The sequence below is a fragment of the Mytilus trossulus genome, chromosome 8 (genome assembly GCF_036588685.1).
Source record: "Mytilus trossulus isolate FHL-02 chromosome 8, PNRI_Mtr1.1.1.hap1, whole genome shotgun sequence".
NCBI classification, from domain to species: domain Eukaryota; kingdom Metazoa; phylum Mollusca; class Bivalvia; order Mytilida; family Mytilidae; genus Mytilus; species Mytilus trossulus.
Genome location: NC_086380.1, coordinates 54,056,678 through 54,074,149, shown reverse-complemented (window position 1 = coordinate 54,074,149; position 17,472 = coordinate 54,056,678). Strand labels below are relative to the sequence as shown.

Here is a 17,472-nt window from a genome sequence, read left to right as displayed (position 1 = left end):
ATATTTTGAAAGTAGTATTGTAGTGGGAATAGAGGTATAGCTTTAGATAAACAATTAACGCAGAAGTTTCAATATAGAGAGGAAGATGTTTGATACAATTTAATGTTAATTACGATCTACTGGATTCATTGTTATTTGTGGAGCACCAATTTTTGTGGATTTATTGGGTACAGGTAAATTTAGATATCAATTAGTTGATGCGAAAATGCCCTTTAATTAAAAACAGTTTACATCGAAAATAACTATAGAAATCTTAGATATAAAGCTAGATTTACAAATTAGTTTGCTAAATTTATCTTTTAAAGAAAAAAATAGGGTATCCTGGGTCCAATTCATTTTTATATGATAAAATTACGTTAATAATTTTATCAGAAATACTTCGAAACAGGATCGTCAAATGTGTAAATTATATGACTGTTCATATTTGTAGTTGTTGTTGAACATGAACTTCTCCAGTAGGACCACATCACTGGATGTACAACGTAATTTAGAGGCCAACGTAGAGAAAAGGACCAAAGATACATATGGACCTCCACCAGGCAGGAGATTACTTATCTTTATTGATGACATGAATATGCCTCAGGTAAACAAATTAAACAAACACACTTTAATTTTTTTATGGACACCACAAAACTCCCTCGATAATGATTTTTTGGGGAAAATGCAGAAAAATATCAATAAAAATATGGAACAATTTCTACAAGACAATGAATTAAAAAGAAAATAAATGAAAAAAAGTTTGCTTTTAAAATTGTAAAATTATTTTGTGTTATATTTGTTAATTGATCTGAATTTTTTCCCAACAGGTTGACACTTATGGAACACAGCAACCTATTGCTTTATTAAAACTTCTGTTAGAACGTGGAGGTTGTTACGACAGAGGTAAAGATCTGAACTGGAAGAACATGAAGGATATTGGTTACATTGCTGCCATGGGTAAAGCTGGCGGTGGTCGTAACGAAACCGATCCAAGATTTGTGTCGTTATTCTCCGTGTTTAACATGACATTCCCATCTGATGAGTCATTGTTTCTCATTTACAATTCCATTCTGGTCGGACATTTACAGCCATTCAGTAAAGATATTCAGGATCTAGCTAAAACAATCACCAACATGACGATGTCTCTATACAGGTATGTTTATTTGTGTCAGATTGAACACATGTGATGTTTTATTAACTACATAACATATCAGGGAGATTACACTTAAAACATGAAAACGAAATTATTGGTAGTTTAGAAAGAGTCTGATAGAGCACATTTAATGTTTGATGAAATACACAACATGTAAGGGAAATTACTCGTTCAACATAAAAATCAAATTATTGGCTTTCTAATAATAAGGCATTTTATGAACAAAGTTTAGATTGTAAAAGCTGACAATGTCTCTTTCTATTAAAATTTGATGTTTAGTTTTAATCACTTTTGAAATAGAATTGAGAATGAGTTTTTGTACTTCTCTCAAATTTCTTTTCTTTTTTTTCTTTTTTTTATAAAAAAATAGGCACTTTTTATTTCACTGGGAAATCTATGTAATTCATTGGCATTGCAACCAATGTAATAATGAAATTCATTTTGCAGCACAATTGTAAAGGATCTCCCGCCCACACCTTCCAAGTTTCATTATATCTTTAACTTGAGAGATCTGTCAAGGATTTACCATGGACTCTCACTCACTACACCAGACAGATTCTCTAAACCAGAAATATTTGTACGAGTGTGGAGAAATGAATGCTCTCGCGTTATCTGTGATAGATTAATCAATGAGGAGGATAAGACACACGTCACTGTAAGTATACCTCTAAAATAGTTGCCACTTTGCTCTTTCTTCCCTGACAGGTTAAGCTATATTTTAGTGCCGCCTTTTGACCCAAGTGAAACTTTAGTGTTGGGTTATGAAGGCCATATATTGAAGTAGAAATTTATATAAAAAGCAGTTACAATTTGGAAAAGATTGAAGAAAGCATTAAAAAGTGAAATGGCCTTATTAATGTCTTGCCCACAATAAATTTAAATGTCAGAAGCTTGACTTAAAAGTGTTTTTTTTCTGGCTATATATAAAAAAGAAGATGTGGTATGATTGCCAATGAGACAACTATCCACAAAAGATCTAAATGACCCAGACATTAACAACTATGTTTACAATTAACAAACTTTGTGATTAGGTCAGACAGGAATGCTCTATGTTTACAGTATGTTAATCACAAAAAAATACATATATGAAAGTTTAACATTTGTACAGATTGTACAAATAGGATTGGAGGAATATATAACATTAATAATGGGAATGAATTTTAAGTTACCACGATGGTTTTTATGTTAGAACTATTCTGAAGTGAGCCACAAACAACACATAGCAGTAGTTTCTGGGTTTTTTTTCCAGATATAAATGGCTTTTAAAAAGACAACGTAATCTGAAATATGATTAAATAACTTGTATCCATTTATTTGTTTGCAGGGTTTGATTAAAGCATTATTGGAGGAGAATTACAAACCTTATGTAGAATTAGCTATGCGTGACCCTTGTTTGTTTGGAGATTATCGTACGGCCATGGAGGACTCAGAACCTCGTCTGTACGAAGACATACAGGATTATGATGCTGCTAAAGCTCTCTTCCAAGAGGTATTTGATTAACTTGATTTCACTTTTTAAATGTATTACTGTAAATTTAGAAATTAATGCGTGCATTTATTGCGATTTCTGTAAAATGGACAAATATGCAAGATTGATGATTGCTATGTCAGGAAACTCTGCATACAGATATATGTGTCAGATATAACAATGGAAGTTCTTATTATTGCGATACTCACTCCGTCAAATTATTAGTATTAATAAAAACCTTTATATAGATCTCTTTACCAACTTCCAAAAGATAAATAATCAGCTTCATCTATATCTGTAAAATAAAATGGAGAATAGAAATAGGGAAATATGTCAAAGAGACAAAACAAGACCAAAGAGCAGACAACAGCCAAAGGCCCTCTATATCTGTGTATAGATGTATATCATGATTAATATCACACTGTTATTTGAATGCTATCAATATTTCTTCATAAAGGTGAAAGATGAAAAACTGTTCTAATAGGTTCAACAACCACAGATGTAAAGACTTAAAAAAAAAAATTGACAATTTTCCCATATTTAGGAGTGAGAGCCATAAAAATATTTATAAGTAGTTTAATATGTCTTCTATCAGTTAAAAAGTTTATATGATATGATAACAAACTTATCTACTTTTCCTCTGTTTTACAGATTTTAGAAGAATATAATGAAAGTAATACCCCTATGAACCTCGTCCTGTTTGACGATGCATTAGAACATTTGACACGTATACATCGTGTGATCCGTATGGACCAAGGTCACGCCCTCTTAGTGGGCGTAGGAGGAAGTGGTAAACAATCGTTATGTAAATTAGCATCATTCACCGCTGGCTGTGAGGTATTTGAGATTCAGCTGAGTAGAGGTTACAACGAGAGCTCCTTCAGGGACGACCTGAAAGTTCTGTATAATAAACTGGGAATAGAGAATAAGAAAGTGGTGTTCTTGTTTACTGATCAACATGTAGCTGAAGAAGGTAGGTCCAAGGATTACATGACATCAGTTACTTATTTGATTGTTGCTTATCAATCGGACCAATGTTACTCATTTTCAAACTGAACAGCACCAGATCAGATAGTTGTAAAGTCAAAGTATTTATTTTGGTCTGGTAAAGTTCTGTTTAACATGTTGATACACGAAAAGATTTTATTATGCAGTAAACAGAGCCATTATTATGTTACCTGACATCTTGGTCGACAATATATATACAAATTACTACCATTGTATCACATTGTTGTTTTCTGTGTCATTTTATTCATAATTTCTTGAAAACTGCAGGAAAGAAGTCAACCATTTGATTGTATATGCCATCTAACATAGAATCAGGACAAAGTTTGCCAATTAAAAGATTGTATTTTTTATCAGGTTTCCTTGAGTTAATAAACAACATGCTAACATCAGGAATGGTACCAGCTTTGTATGCTGATGATGAGAAAGAAGCCATACTTAGTGGGGTAAGTCTTTAACGTTGGTTTATAAACAGATAGTGGTGGTGTCATTGAGGTATAGTGTGGCTTGGTTCTTATTTGTTGAATACAAATTTGCATGGACTTTGTGGATAAAGCTATACCACAAATAATGTTCATCAAAATTAACATTTTCAACAGGCTTGTATTTAGACTTACAAAGACCACAAAATCAGATATATACCAAATTACTGAAAAATGTGAAATTTTCATGAGTGGTCCCTAAGTTGATCACACATTATAAATATTGTTAGTAAATATGTAAAGCTATGTTGAAGATTCACTGATAAACATATTAAGATGCATCTTACTATATGAAGTGAGGAATCAGTGTAATATAACCATTTCTATCAATTTCACCGAAGAAAGAGTTCATTTAAATGAAAGATAGTAGACGTTAGAATTTGGTTAACAGTTGATGTTATCTGTTTTTTCAGATCAGGGATGAAGCTGTAAAAGCAGGAACTCCCCACGCCAGGGAAATGATCTGGGGATATTTTGTCCAGAAATGTTCAAACAATCTTCATGTAGTCCTAGCCATGTCACCTGTTGGTGATGCTCTGAGGACAAGATGTAGAAACTTCCCAGGTTAGGCTTTGAAATGTAGCTGCTCACTTTTTATATGAATCTGGTATTATTTTTACTCGACACTTGAAATAATGTTATTTAGAAATCAATTTATATGCCTTCAGCCCTTATGTAAAAATATCATAATCATCTTACTGTACTTTTTATGAAAATGAAGTTTCTCTGATGATTTTGTATTTTGTCCTATTTCAGAAATCAAAACAAATGAATTTAACATATTGCATATTTACCAATAAATGTAGTTGAACAATGTGTTAAATGCCAAAAATTTGAGTCAACAGAATTAAACCACCATTACTTTGATAAAGTATACAAAATTTTTAAAATAAAATACTTTGTTGAAAAAAAGTAATTTTAAAATCACTTAAATATTATTATACATAAATGTAAAATATTTGTTTGTGTTTCTAGGTTTGGTGAATAATGCTAACATTGATTGGTTCTTCCCATGGCCAGAACAAGCTTTGTATGCTGTTGCCAGTGTATTTATCTCACCTGAAGTAAGTAATATTAGTATTACCAGTATAATTGTCTCCCCTGAAATAAATTCTTCAGTAAATTTAGAAGTTTGTTAGTCTTATGTTCACTATTGTGTAATCTAAATTACATCCCTTTTATTCAGTATTAATTTTATAAATGTATAAAATATTTTTAGAATCCGCTTATATCAGGTGAACACAACATAGCTCTGTTTTTAGTATCTTAATTACCTCCCTTTTATTCAGTTTAAGTTTTATAAGTGTATTATTATTTTTTAGAATCTGCTGATACCAGATGAACTTGGTAGCTCTGATGTCAGTATTTTAATTACCTCCCTTTATACAATATTTATTTTAAAAGTGTAGTATTAGTTTTAGAACCAGTTGATACCAGATGAACACCGTAGCTCTGTTTTCAGTATCTTAATTTTCCTCCCTTTTGTTCAGTATTCCATTTATAAGTGTATTATAATTTTTTAGAACCAGTTGATACCAGATGAACATCGTAGCTCTGTTGTCAGTCATATTGTAATGGTACATCAAGCTGTTGGCACCTACAGTAAACTTTTCCTTCAAAGACTCAGAAGAAATAATTACGTCACACCAAAGAATTATCTGGATTTCGTCAATTCCTATCTCAAACTTCTGGAGAGTCAAGATAAATATATCCTGTCACAGGTAATGATTCATCCTTAATTATCAGTTTTTCTTCCATAATTATTGGTATTTCATAATAAATATTTTTTCCATTTAAATTTTCTTCCATAATTATTGATGTAACATAATGAACATAATTATATCCATAAAGATCAGCATTACAAAATGTACATAGTTTTTACATGTACATATGATATCCCCTTGTTGTCCAATAAATCTTTTTCTCAGGACTTAATGAACATAATGACTTTGTATATGATCACCACTTTAACAGGGTTCTAACAAGATGAGTTTGGAATATTCATACAACTGCATTGATAATTTAAGTTATCAGAGTACATGTATATACTATCTCGTGTAATTAATGTTGTTTTTTACTGATTTACAGTGTGATCGTTTAAGTGGAGGTTTACAGAAGATCTTTGAAGCCAGTGAACAGTTAACTGTATTGAATGACAGATTGGCTGTACAAAAAGTAGCCGTCGCAGAATCTACAGAAGCTTGTGAGAAAATGTTAGGGGAAATCTCGTCTGGTACAGTAATGGCCACAGAAAAGAAAAAAATGGCAGAGGAAAAAGCGACAGAAATAGCTGAACAGAGTAAAGTCATTGCAGTAGAAAAGGTATGATGGTGTGAATTATACAGTTGATGTGAGTTATTTGAAGTTTTAAAGAGATATCTCAATATTCTTGTAAATAAAATAAAAGTCATGAGCTCACAAAGAGGGATAAATGATGACCAGACTCTCCAAATGACATCTAAAGACGGTTCAATATTTGGTCAGACGAACTGCAATGATTCATCTGACTGACCAAAAGTTAGCCTGACCAATAAAATAGGTGGAAATCTGTTATCTGTTTTAAAATAACAGGCAGAAACATTTCCAATTTTATCAAAGTATTAGATGCTTTGTAGATGAACATTTGTGTATGACTCAATGACCTCATCAAAGATGTGTAGATCATGCAAAAAGAAAAAGAAAATTTTTTCCTTATCATATGTCATCTTAAAATCTTTAGAGAAACATGTTCCACCATGATAGCAATGAATGTTGTTCCCTATGGAATGAAATCACTTCAATGATAGAAGAAACCTGATTGAGTATAAGCACACTGCATTTAGCCAAGCAAAACAAAGATGATTGAAGACTTGAAATTGCAACAAATTGACCATGAGATTTATATTCACATAAGTCTTCCTTATTGATGCAATGAAGCATTGGAGGTAACTAGAATAGCTATGGAAAATCTCTGTTACACATTCATAATTTTGTATTACAGAAAGACGCAGAGGATTCTTTAGCAGAAGCTTTACCAGCATTGGCAGCAGCTAGAATAGCTTTGGAGGATCTGGATAAAGGGGATGTCACTGAAATCAGGTCAGTACAATATAACTACCATGCTATACCCGTAAGAGGGGAAAGGCATACTGTCAGTGTGTCGTATATAGGCGTGAATTAATTGGGAATGTGGGATATAAGAGTAAAAAATGTGGTACAAAATAAGGATCTTTGAAAAGGAACCCAAAAAATTACTTTTTTACTGGAAATAAGTCCAAAGCTAGGAGAGAAAATATAATTTTATAATAGCATCAGACCTTTTTGCCCCCAAAAAGGTTGGAAAATCACAAGAAGTAAGAGATTTAAATTTTTCATGTTGTAATGAAATAGTTTTTGAAAAATACTACTGTGGTTTATACAGTAACAGATAGCTCCTTACACCTATACCATTTGATCTCTGGTTGAATAATTAATTACTTTTCCTCTGTAAAAACTTGTAGTTTAAATTGTCACAATTTTGTTCTCTGGTAAACAGTGAAATCTGTTTTGACTAAATATCATCAGCACTGTAAAATGTGTTTGGTTGAGGTTGACAACACTCTGATTATTCATGATAGTGTGCTGTATGGTAGTTACTTTTTGAATTACTTATAAGGAATTACTTATATGGGAAATAGACCATTATGTTGTATATCAATGTTTTCTGATTGTAGATCATTTGCCAAACCACCAGCAGAAGTACAACGTGTTTGTGAATGTATTGTAATCTTCAAGGGAATAAAGGAAGTATCGTGGAAATCTGCCAAGGCCATGATGTCCGAGGCTAACTTCCTCAAATCCTTAACGGAGATGGACGTAGATGGCATTAGCCAGAGACAAACTAATGCTGTAAAAGGTATATACTGCTGTCATATATAGGTCATGTGATCATTTGTAAACTCAACTGAAAATAAAACATTTGTCAATATAATTCCAAAGTCTCTGACGGGAGTAGCTAGTTGTATTTGACACTTGACTCCAATTCTTTGAAACTACTAATTACTATTTACAAAAATTGCCCATGAATGAAGTTTTACCTGTTATCATTCACTAAGATATTGTATCAAACAGACATAAAACATGTGTACCAATATTATAAACAGCCAACGATGTCATAAACAAATTGCCTGATGGCATCACAGATAAACAACATCTTTTTGTAGATCATTGAAAAAGAAAAAAGAAAGTTTTGTCCTTATGTCATCTTAAAATCTTAATAAAAACATATTCCACCATTCTGACAAGTACAAAAATACTCACTAAGTACTTTTTATTTTTAGCAATGTTGTCTGACAAATCATGTGCAATGAGCGTTGAGATAATGAAGAACATCAGTAAAGCTGGAACTGGACTGCTGAAGTTTGTAGAAGCTGTGATGGGATACTGTGTGGTAGCCAGAGAAATCAAACCTAAGAGAGACAAGGTCAGTACTCTTACGATGTAACTTCATCCACCAAAGTTTTCACAAACCTAATGGATGTTCATGGACATGATTGTGATCTTGAAAAAGGCTCTATAACATGATTTATGAAATTCTAAAAGAAAAAAATGTTTTCTGATTTGAACTTTTCCCACGGGAGACTAATATAGTTAGCTAATAAAAATAGCTACTTCTCACAATTAATTGATTAGCCATCAAGATTTTCAAAATTCTTATTTGTTGAAATCAATTTAGAAATCTTACATTGGATTCTCTATTCAAATTGCCTACATCGACACATTTTCAATTTTAATTGAAAATCACTATAACTAAGCTCAAATTGGCACTTATTTAATATCTTGCCTGGTGTATAACATGAATAAAATGGAACATATGAATTATGTGAATATTTAATATAAAATCAAATCAAAAATTTTAAACTTTTTGTTATCCTTTTATTCGTTGTTTTTAGGTAGCAAAATTGGAGAGAAGTTTCCATCAAGCCAAGAGAGATTTAGAGAAAATAACAAATGAAGTCGGTTCATTAGAAAAGCAGTTAAACGACCTAGGAAGTAAATATGAGGAAGCCATGGCTGAAAAACAGAAACTACAAGAGGAAACAGAAATCATGGAACGAAGATTGATTGCTGCAGATAAACTTATATCTGGTTTGAGTTCAGAAAATGTCAGGTAAGGTTCTTCAATAAAGCATATGGTAAATTCCTTCAGTAAAGATAAGGGTAAACTTACCCAGTTAATTAAGATTAAGAAAAACTTCTTCAGTAAAGGATAAAATTAAACTTCTTCAGTAAAGAATAAGGTAAACTTCTTCAGTAAAGAATAAGGTAAACTTCTTCAGTTAAGAATATGGTAAACTTCTTCAGTAAAGAATATGGTAAACTTCTTCAGTAAAGAATATGGTAAACTTCTTCAATAAAGAATAAGGTTAACTTCTTTAGTAAAGAATAAGGATAAGATAAGATATTTACCGAACTCCAAGGAGAACTTAATTAAAAGAGGGATGACCATTTTTACTGACAAAATCACTTTATCAATCAATGGATCAAATGAAAAACAGCTGTCATATTCCTGACTAAGTAAAAAGATTGATAGATTAAACCTGGTTTTGTAGCCAACTACAGACATGTGACAGAGTTGTCAAGTCACAACTGGAGATTTGGAAATTTTCAGCTGGAGTTTGGGCCTCATAACTGGAGATTTTTTATCTACATTTTTATCGACGTACGCAATGGTTTTTTGGTGTTTAAACTGCATATTTTCCTTTTTTGTTTATGATTTTATAACTCCATAGCCATTTTTACTTGATAGAAATAGATCAGGGGTTTTTAAATATTTATTTATTATATATAAAGTTCAAGATAAAGTGATCAGCCATCATCTATATGTGGTAAAAAGTATCTCTGCTTAAGCATCATTGTTAATTTTGGTACCACTAACTGAACTGTGGTGAAGAATTGATAGAGTTGTGAGCTTTCTGGTTGGTTTGCTGTCTCCATATGTTAGGTCAATTAAGTCATTAGAGTCGCCATAGTCAGCTTTGCAACAGTGTAGTAGACATACATAATATGTATTTGTTGTGAGGTTTAGTAATACAACTGTTCAATGTTTTTAACAGCATCACAAAAAACTCGTTGTTTATACAACTTAAATTAATCCATTGTCAGTATTTCACTTTTAATCATCCAGGCATGTGTCTTAAACTTGCTAGTTGATCACCAGGTAATTGCCAATACTCTTTTATTGCTGTATACACAGTCTAATCCTTAACACCTTCATAGATAACTCGAGGCTATTTACCTTTTGACATCAAAACAGTTAAAGGAAACTTCCGTTTTTCTCGGACTTTTCCGATATGAATTTCGAGTTACTCGGACTTTTTCTCTGTCAGTACCACTTTTGTAAACAAAAATTTCTACTGAAAATTTTTCGAGTTTTGACTCCCGCCGGAAGAATCACATGTATGCAACTAAACCTCCCACTTAAAAATAAAAGCAGTTATATTTATATAATAACTTGCATTTCAGGTGGACTGTCGACTTGGAGGAATTAAAAAAGAAGCGAGTAAAACTATTGGGTGACTGTCTTGTTAGTTCTGCCTTCCTTAGTTATGTTGGAGCCTTCAGCTGGGAGTTCCGTATGGATATGGTGTTTAAAGACTGGGTAACTGACTTAAGAGGCAGAGATGTGCCAATGAGTGACCCATTTAAGCTGGAGGACCTTCTTACTAATGATGTAGAAATAAGCAAGTAAGTAATTGTTCAAGTAGCATATTTATAATAGGAATGGTGTTATGTTTTTGGGTTTGTATGTTCTGTGTTTTGGTTAACTTTTTGGGTCAAGGTCACATCAAATATAAACATATAAAGATCCATAATTGAAAATTATAATTTCTGTTCTTGGATTAACATTGTAAACTTCTATATCTCTGAAGAATGGATAATTAATACATTGATTTAATACCCCACAATTATGTTGTCCATTTGTCTAATTTATAAAAGAAGAAATGGTATGATTGCCATTGAGACAACTCTTCACACCAGTCCAAAACGACTCCAAAATCAACAACTATAGGTCACTGTACGGCATTCAACAATGAGCAAGGCCAATATCGCAAAGTCAGCTACGAAAGGCCCTGAAATTACAAATTTAAAACAATTCAAATGAGAAAACTAAAGGCTTCATTTATGTTCAAAATAATGAATGAAAAACAAAAATGTAACACAGCAACAAACGACAACCACTGAAATTCAGTTGTGTTCAGCAGTCATAGAAAGATAGATAGATACTTTATTCTAAACTAAATACAAGTTTACAGACAATGAAAATAATTGTAACATGTTCAGTACACTTTTCAAATCTGTAAGACATTTTTTCCCTATTTTCCAATTTTTAAAGTGAGATGTGCGCTTAGCATGACAACACATGCATTCTTATTCTGTATATTTCAGATGGACGTCTGAGGGATTACCACCAGATGAACTGTCCATACAGAATGGTATATTGACAACACAAGCCAGTAGGTTCCCTATGTGTATTGATCCACAACAGCAAGCTCTTAACTGGATCAAAAAGAAAGAAGAAGCTAACAACCTAAAGGTAACAGTTCATTCATGTAAAAGGTTCAGTTTCTGAAATTGAATAGGCAAGGGTTTTCAGAGGCTGATTTAGGGGGGCCCCCCTTTTTGGGAAAAAATTTGGTTACTTATATAGGGAATCACTGAAGCGTGACTGGAGCGGGCTCCCTCTTAGGTCAGTCAGTGGGCCCCCTCTTATGAAAATTTCTGGATCCGCCACTGGTTTTGGCAAAATGTCACCAAAAAGTACATGTATAGCTGTACTTCTAAAGTCAAACTGTAAATTCAGGCATTACATCTTTTGATACTGTCTTCATCAGCTCAAATATCAACTCATCTTTATGGGTTCACTGATATTATTGGTGATAAAAGTCAGTATCCATGTCAAAAATGCCATTATTCTATATTTATCATACTTTTATATTATATAATGTCCAATTGCACATAGGAAAATCCTATAGATATATAATTTTAATGAGATAACTAGATCTCCTGAAATATTATGATTTCTGTATTGAAGACATTTATTTGTATCCACACTTGTACATTTAACACTTTCTTCCTGCTTTCAGATTTGTACATTTAACGACAGTGATTTCCTGAAGCAGTTAGAGTTGGCCATTAAGTATGGATTTCCTTTCCTGTTTAAAGATGTAGACGAGTACATAGATCCCGTTATAGATAATGTACTGGAGAAAAATATCAAAGGTACAGATACATGTCCAAATATGGTATTGATATTAAAATCGATATTGAGATTGAACTAATCAGATTTATAGATCAAATGGTAAAAACTTTTCAATGTTCATATATGAGTATCATGTGCTTTAAAAATGACTGAAAAGGAAAATATCAAAATCACACATTCATAAGTTACATCCAAATTCTTGTCTAATGGTTTATTTTTAAACATTTAAAAAGTTCTTTAACACACAGTTACAGATGTTCACTACTGTTATTCATAAAAACAGCATTTTCATAAAAAAAATATTTTGCATGAAAATGATGAAATATGATGCTTGCTTGTTTAAAAGATGCATTGGGAAAAACTGAATATTTGGCCAAAAAGGGCTATATGTATTTCTAATGAAATCTAGGCAACATATATTTTATATACTGTATTAAAAAAGATTATAGAGAAAATTTTGAAATTAACACTTTTTAAGTTTGGTATGTCAAAAATCTTTTCTGGATTTCCTTTCATCAAGAAAGCTGGAACCTTAAAAATTGATATCTAGATACTTTAACATATATAAAGGACCTTTGTCTAAGGAGGTTTCGACCTCAATAGTAATAGTTATTTAATTTAGAAATGGAGAAAACAAAATTTTGAAATATTGAAATTAAAGATCACTTAGCAAATTTTGTTCATGCTTGTTCTAGGAAAAATAATAGATATGAAAAAGAAAAAAAAAAACATTTTGATCATATGATGTATAAATATATTGATAAATAACCAAAAATTGAAAATATTTGTTCATTGATAGAACAGTAGTGTTATTGAGTATTACTTAGTTAAAACTTCCATTGTCTGTTTGAAGTTAAGAAAGGTAAGATCAGTGTCACTAAGTCCCAATGTTTACAAATCCACTTTCAGTTTATACCAATACTAGTCCATTGTTTACATATCAAATCCACTTTATGTTTATACCAGTACATACGTTTCTGTCTTTTATTTCAGAGGGTATTCACACCTTGATGGAGTTATTTTGTATTTTAATTTATTTTTTCGTTTAAGTTACTTCCATGTTTTGTTGGTTAATCTTTTTGGGAAATAATTTTAACAAGTGTGAGTTTAGAAAAAAAGGTCAAAACAGAAATGCTCAAAAGTAATCTCATTATGAAAATGTTTTGTATATTTGTTCTGCAAAGAATTTTTCAGACAAGAAGTTTGAATGCAACAATTAAACTGATATTTTTGTTCTTTGATAGAAGAAAAAAAGATTTGAAGATATATAATACTGAGTTTTATAAAATTTTTGGAATTAATAAGATTCTATGAAACAAAAACTTGCACTTGAAAAATTATTTTTTATGTTGAAAGAACCTATTGTTTTCTTTCCAATCTGCATGAATAAGCTTTGAATATGCATGAATTGTGTATTGATAAGAACTACATTTCAATGAAACATGAATAGATCATACATTAGTTATATGAAGTCTGATTTTCTTTATTAATTATATGAAGTCTGATTTTCTTTATTAATTATATGAAGTCTGATTTTCTTTATTGATTATATGAAGTCTGATTTTCTTTATTGATTATATGAAGTCTGATTTTCTTTATTGATTATATGAAGTCTGATTTTCTTTATTGATTATATGAAGTCTGATTTTCTTTATTAATTAGATGAAGTCTGATTTTCTTTATTGATTATATGAAGTCTGATTTTCTTTATTAATTATATGAAGTCTGATTTTCTTTATTAATTATATGAAGTCTGATTTTCTTTATTGATTATATGAAGTCTGATTTTCTTTATTAATTAGATGAAGTCTGATTTTCTTTATTGATTATATGAAGTCTGATTTTCTTTATTAATTATATGAAGTCTGATTTTCTTTATTAATTATATGAAGTCTGATTTTCTTTATTAATTATATGAAGTCTGATTTTCTTTATTAATTATATGAAGTCTGATTTTCTTTATTAATTAGATGAAGTCTGATTTTCTTTATTGATTATATGAAGTCTGATTTTCTTTATTAATTATATGAAGTCTGATTTTCTTTATTAGTTATATGAAGTCTGATTTTCTTTATTGCTATTGATCATGTACTTTAGATACTACTTATTTAACATATAATTTTCATTCATTAAAGTTTCAAAATAAGACAACTTTATTACAGGAAAAAAGTTATTTCTGAAGTAGAAAATTGAAATAGTAGTAAAACAAAAGAGAAAAAAACTGATTGATGGGATACATATAGATGTAGAAAGTTTCACAATTATATTATTCAAAACACCTCTGTAAAATACATATAAAGTTCTGTAGATCTGAAACTCAATCTCTCAGAAAGTTTCTAATCAGAGTTGTCTTTCTTCCATTTGTAATTTTAAAATATTATTTTATTTTTTATAAGAATATATATGTAGTAGTAAAACATTAGACTTTTATGAATATTTAAAGATCAGTTCCAGAGACATCTAGTGTACACTAGTTAACACCTTATTAACCTATCGATAGTGATCATCAAAATTTGGTGACAAACCTACAGTTGCTCTGAAATAACTTGTCAGCATCATATACGATATTAAAATTTTATAATAATATTATCTTTTTTATTGCAGGAGGTCAAGGCAAAGAATTTGTGATCCTTGGAGACAAAGAAGTAGACTATGATCCTAACTTCAGGCTGTATCTGAACACCAAACTGGCCAATCCTAAATATACACCAAATGTGTTTGGAAAATCCATGGTTATCAATTATACTGTCACATTGAAGGTATGTTTCTAAGGGAGGTAAATTTTGATTGTATCTGAACACCAAACTGGCTAATCCTATATATTAGTCCGGCGGCTACAAGCATATTTCAGACGAATTGTGCACATCATGTTACAAGCATGAAATTTGGCATAGACCTTCCTCAACTATTACTCTTTTATTTCAGATAGGGAGGCATTTGAAAAAAATGTCTCACTTCCGGTAAAATCCAAAATGGCGGACGTCATACCTAAACCAGCCCAATATCGAAGGCTAGCGTGTAAAAATGTGTTATTATCATGCTACTTACCTAATATTTGGTACAGACCCTTGTTTTTTACTACTTTCGGATAAATAAAATAGATAAGGTGTCTTCAGAAACCCTACTTCCGGTTGAAATCCAACATGGCTGACATTCTACTTAAATAAGCTTATTTTTTAGGGAGGGTCATTGAAATGTGCTTTAACGTATTGCTACTATCATTACATTGTGTAGGAACCTTTCTTTGTTGCTTCTGATGGATACAATGTAAAAGACATATGTCTTAAAAACCCTTACTTCCGGTAATATCCAAAATGGCGGACATAGAAATATCATTTTTTTATTCAAATTTTCAACTTTTTTCAAAATGTAAAGAAAATGATTTTATTTTGTGCTGGTCATTAAACTTTAAAGTTATCCCCATAACCACTTATTCTAGCCTGTTGTAAATATTTAGACATAAAGTTGACACTTCCGGTAAAAATATGACGTGAATTTCAAAAAAGAGTCCTCAATCTATTTCTTCGATGTTGAGTTTTCGATTGAATGATTAAAACAAAATAAAATCACTATAGTACTAAAAAATATTTAAAATTACTTCTATTTGGCCAAGAATACATGTTTTTTCACAGTTACCATGACATGCACACATCGCAGTGCACGGGATACCCGATTTCCCACATTTAAAATGACCGCGGTATCCTTTCTTACATCCATAATGTACAAGCTTTTGACAAAATGATGAGGCCTCAAAAAGAGTTTTTAAAAAGTTATTCTCTTTGTCCTCGCCTGGAGTGGGTAGCATAAGAGCCAATCCCAAGTTCGTCTCCCTGAACATCTACCTAAGTATATTGCATGATTTACATGCTAGAAAAGACTAGACCAAGTTGAGGGAATAGCCTCAAAAAGCCTTCCCTTTTGCGCAAATAGTTGTTTTCTTGCTTCGTAAACCATGTTATACCCATCTGTTAAGTTTGTGCGATCTAACAGTAAAACCCCGGTGATTTAGCCTGATTATTCATTATTCTTTTTGTTAAAGTCACATCTTCAAATGCAATCAATGTCTCCCACATAGTCTTTTTTCCCCTTTCAAGCAAAGAGAGAACCATATCACAACAGGTAAAGGCATGGATATCAATAAGTGTGCCAGATCACTCAGATCACTCGTTGCCTAGTGCAATTGAAAGGCCATTGATAGATATTTACCCTCCTAAACACAATCCATAGTTCGTCTACCCCTATGTTACGGAATAGCGAAACAGTAGTGCCAGCATCATCATTAAGGACTGTTCGAATCATGACTCGTTTAAGTTCGTGTTTCACTGCATCAGACACATGCACCATGATTTTAGTGTCTGCCTCTAAATATGAACTTGGTGCTGAACTTGAAATATATCACATGTTGGATAAGATAGAATATCCTGACCATTTGTTGCTATAACTACCATACGCATCCAAGACTTCATCCTCTCGTATTTCAGTTTCAAGGTATTTTATTAAGGTAAGGACATAATACCCAATCAGGATACTCGTTAGGCCGCAATTCACAATCGGAAAGCTGATTTCCAACAATTACAAAGACTGTGGTATTGTTTATCACATCCATAAATTCTGCAAAAACACATATTTTCTTGCCTTGTTAACCCAATCTGTTTCTTTATTTCGATCTTACAACAAAACCACTATCGTTTTCAATGACATTAAACTTATCAAATTCATATGGTGATGTTGGCTGGTCAATCATCATTCTAAATGCTATAGTCACATGTCCAAACTCCATTAATGTCACCAACGCAGTTCCTTTTCCAGCAAACGTGTTATCTTTTAATGCCTAGTGCATTTGAAAGGTCATTGATTGATCTATATCTTATACTTTTTCGCCTTCCAAATGCAAACCAAATTTCATCTGTCCCTATGTCACGGAATAGCAAAACAGCAATGACATCAGTAAACATCATCAAGTGGTGGATAACAGTGAACATCCTGAGCATTTGTTGCTTTAACTACCTTGTACTCAAAATTGTATTGAGCAAGCTTCTGTGAATGAACACTTAAAAGTTCTTTCTTACTGTTGTCATTTCTCAGAAAACTTTGCCAATTTTTAGGCTGTTTTTAATCCTGGATTCGTCTGTGTATTCCCTTTCCCCTAAATGTTGCTCTTCCT

At 31.6% G+C, this 17,472-nt stretch overlaps 1 protein-coding gene across 4 annotated transcripts in view; it reads left to right on the top strand.

Annotated features, from left to right (window-relative positions):
* LOC134681153 (dynein axonemal heavy chain 10-like) overlaps positions 1-17,472 on the top strand; it is a 73,148-nt gene that overhangs the window by 40,693 nt on the left and 14,983 nt on the right. For all 4 annotated transcript variants that reach the window (XM_063540612.1, XM_063540611.1, XM_063540610.1 and 1 more), the window contains 18 exons: positions 431-583; positions 807-1,132; positions 1,580-1,787; positions 2,457-2,621; positions 3,252-3,573; positions 3,963-4,051; positions 4,501-4,651; positions 5,063-5,151; positions 5,611-5,808; positions 6,176-6,409; positions 7,068-7,165; positions 7,780-7,961; positions 8,386-8,528; positions 8,998-9,215; positions 10,571-10,792; positions 11,495-11,642; positions 12,193-12,328; positions 14,913-15,067. In XM_063540612.1, the coding sequence (XP_063396682.1) occupies positions 431-583; positions 807-1,132; positions 1,580-1,787; positions 2,457-2,621; positions 3,252-3,573; positions 3,963-4,051; positions 4,501-4,651; positions 5,063-5,151; positions 5,611-5,808; positions 6,176-6,409; positions 7,068-7,165; positions 7,780-7,961; positions 8,386-8,528; positions 8,998-9,215; positions 10,571-10,792; positions 11,495-11,642; positions 12,193-12,328; positions 14,913-15,067 (3,237 nt within the window). The remainder of the gene's footprint in view (positions 1-430; positions 584-806; positions 1,133-1,579; positions 1,788-2,456; positions 2,622-3,251; positions 3,574-3,962; positions 4,052-4,500; positions 4,652-5,062; positions 5,152-5,610; positions 5,809-6,175; positions 6,410-7,067; positions 7,166-7,779; positions 7,962-8,385; positions 8,529-8,997; positions 9,216-10,570; positions 10,793-11,494; positions 11,643-12,192; positions 12,329-14,912; positions 15,068-17,472) is intronic.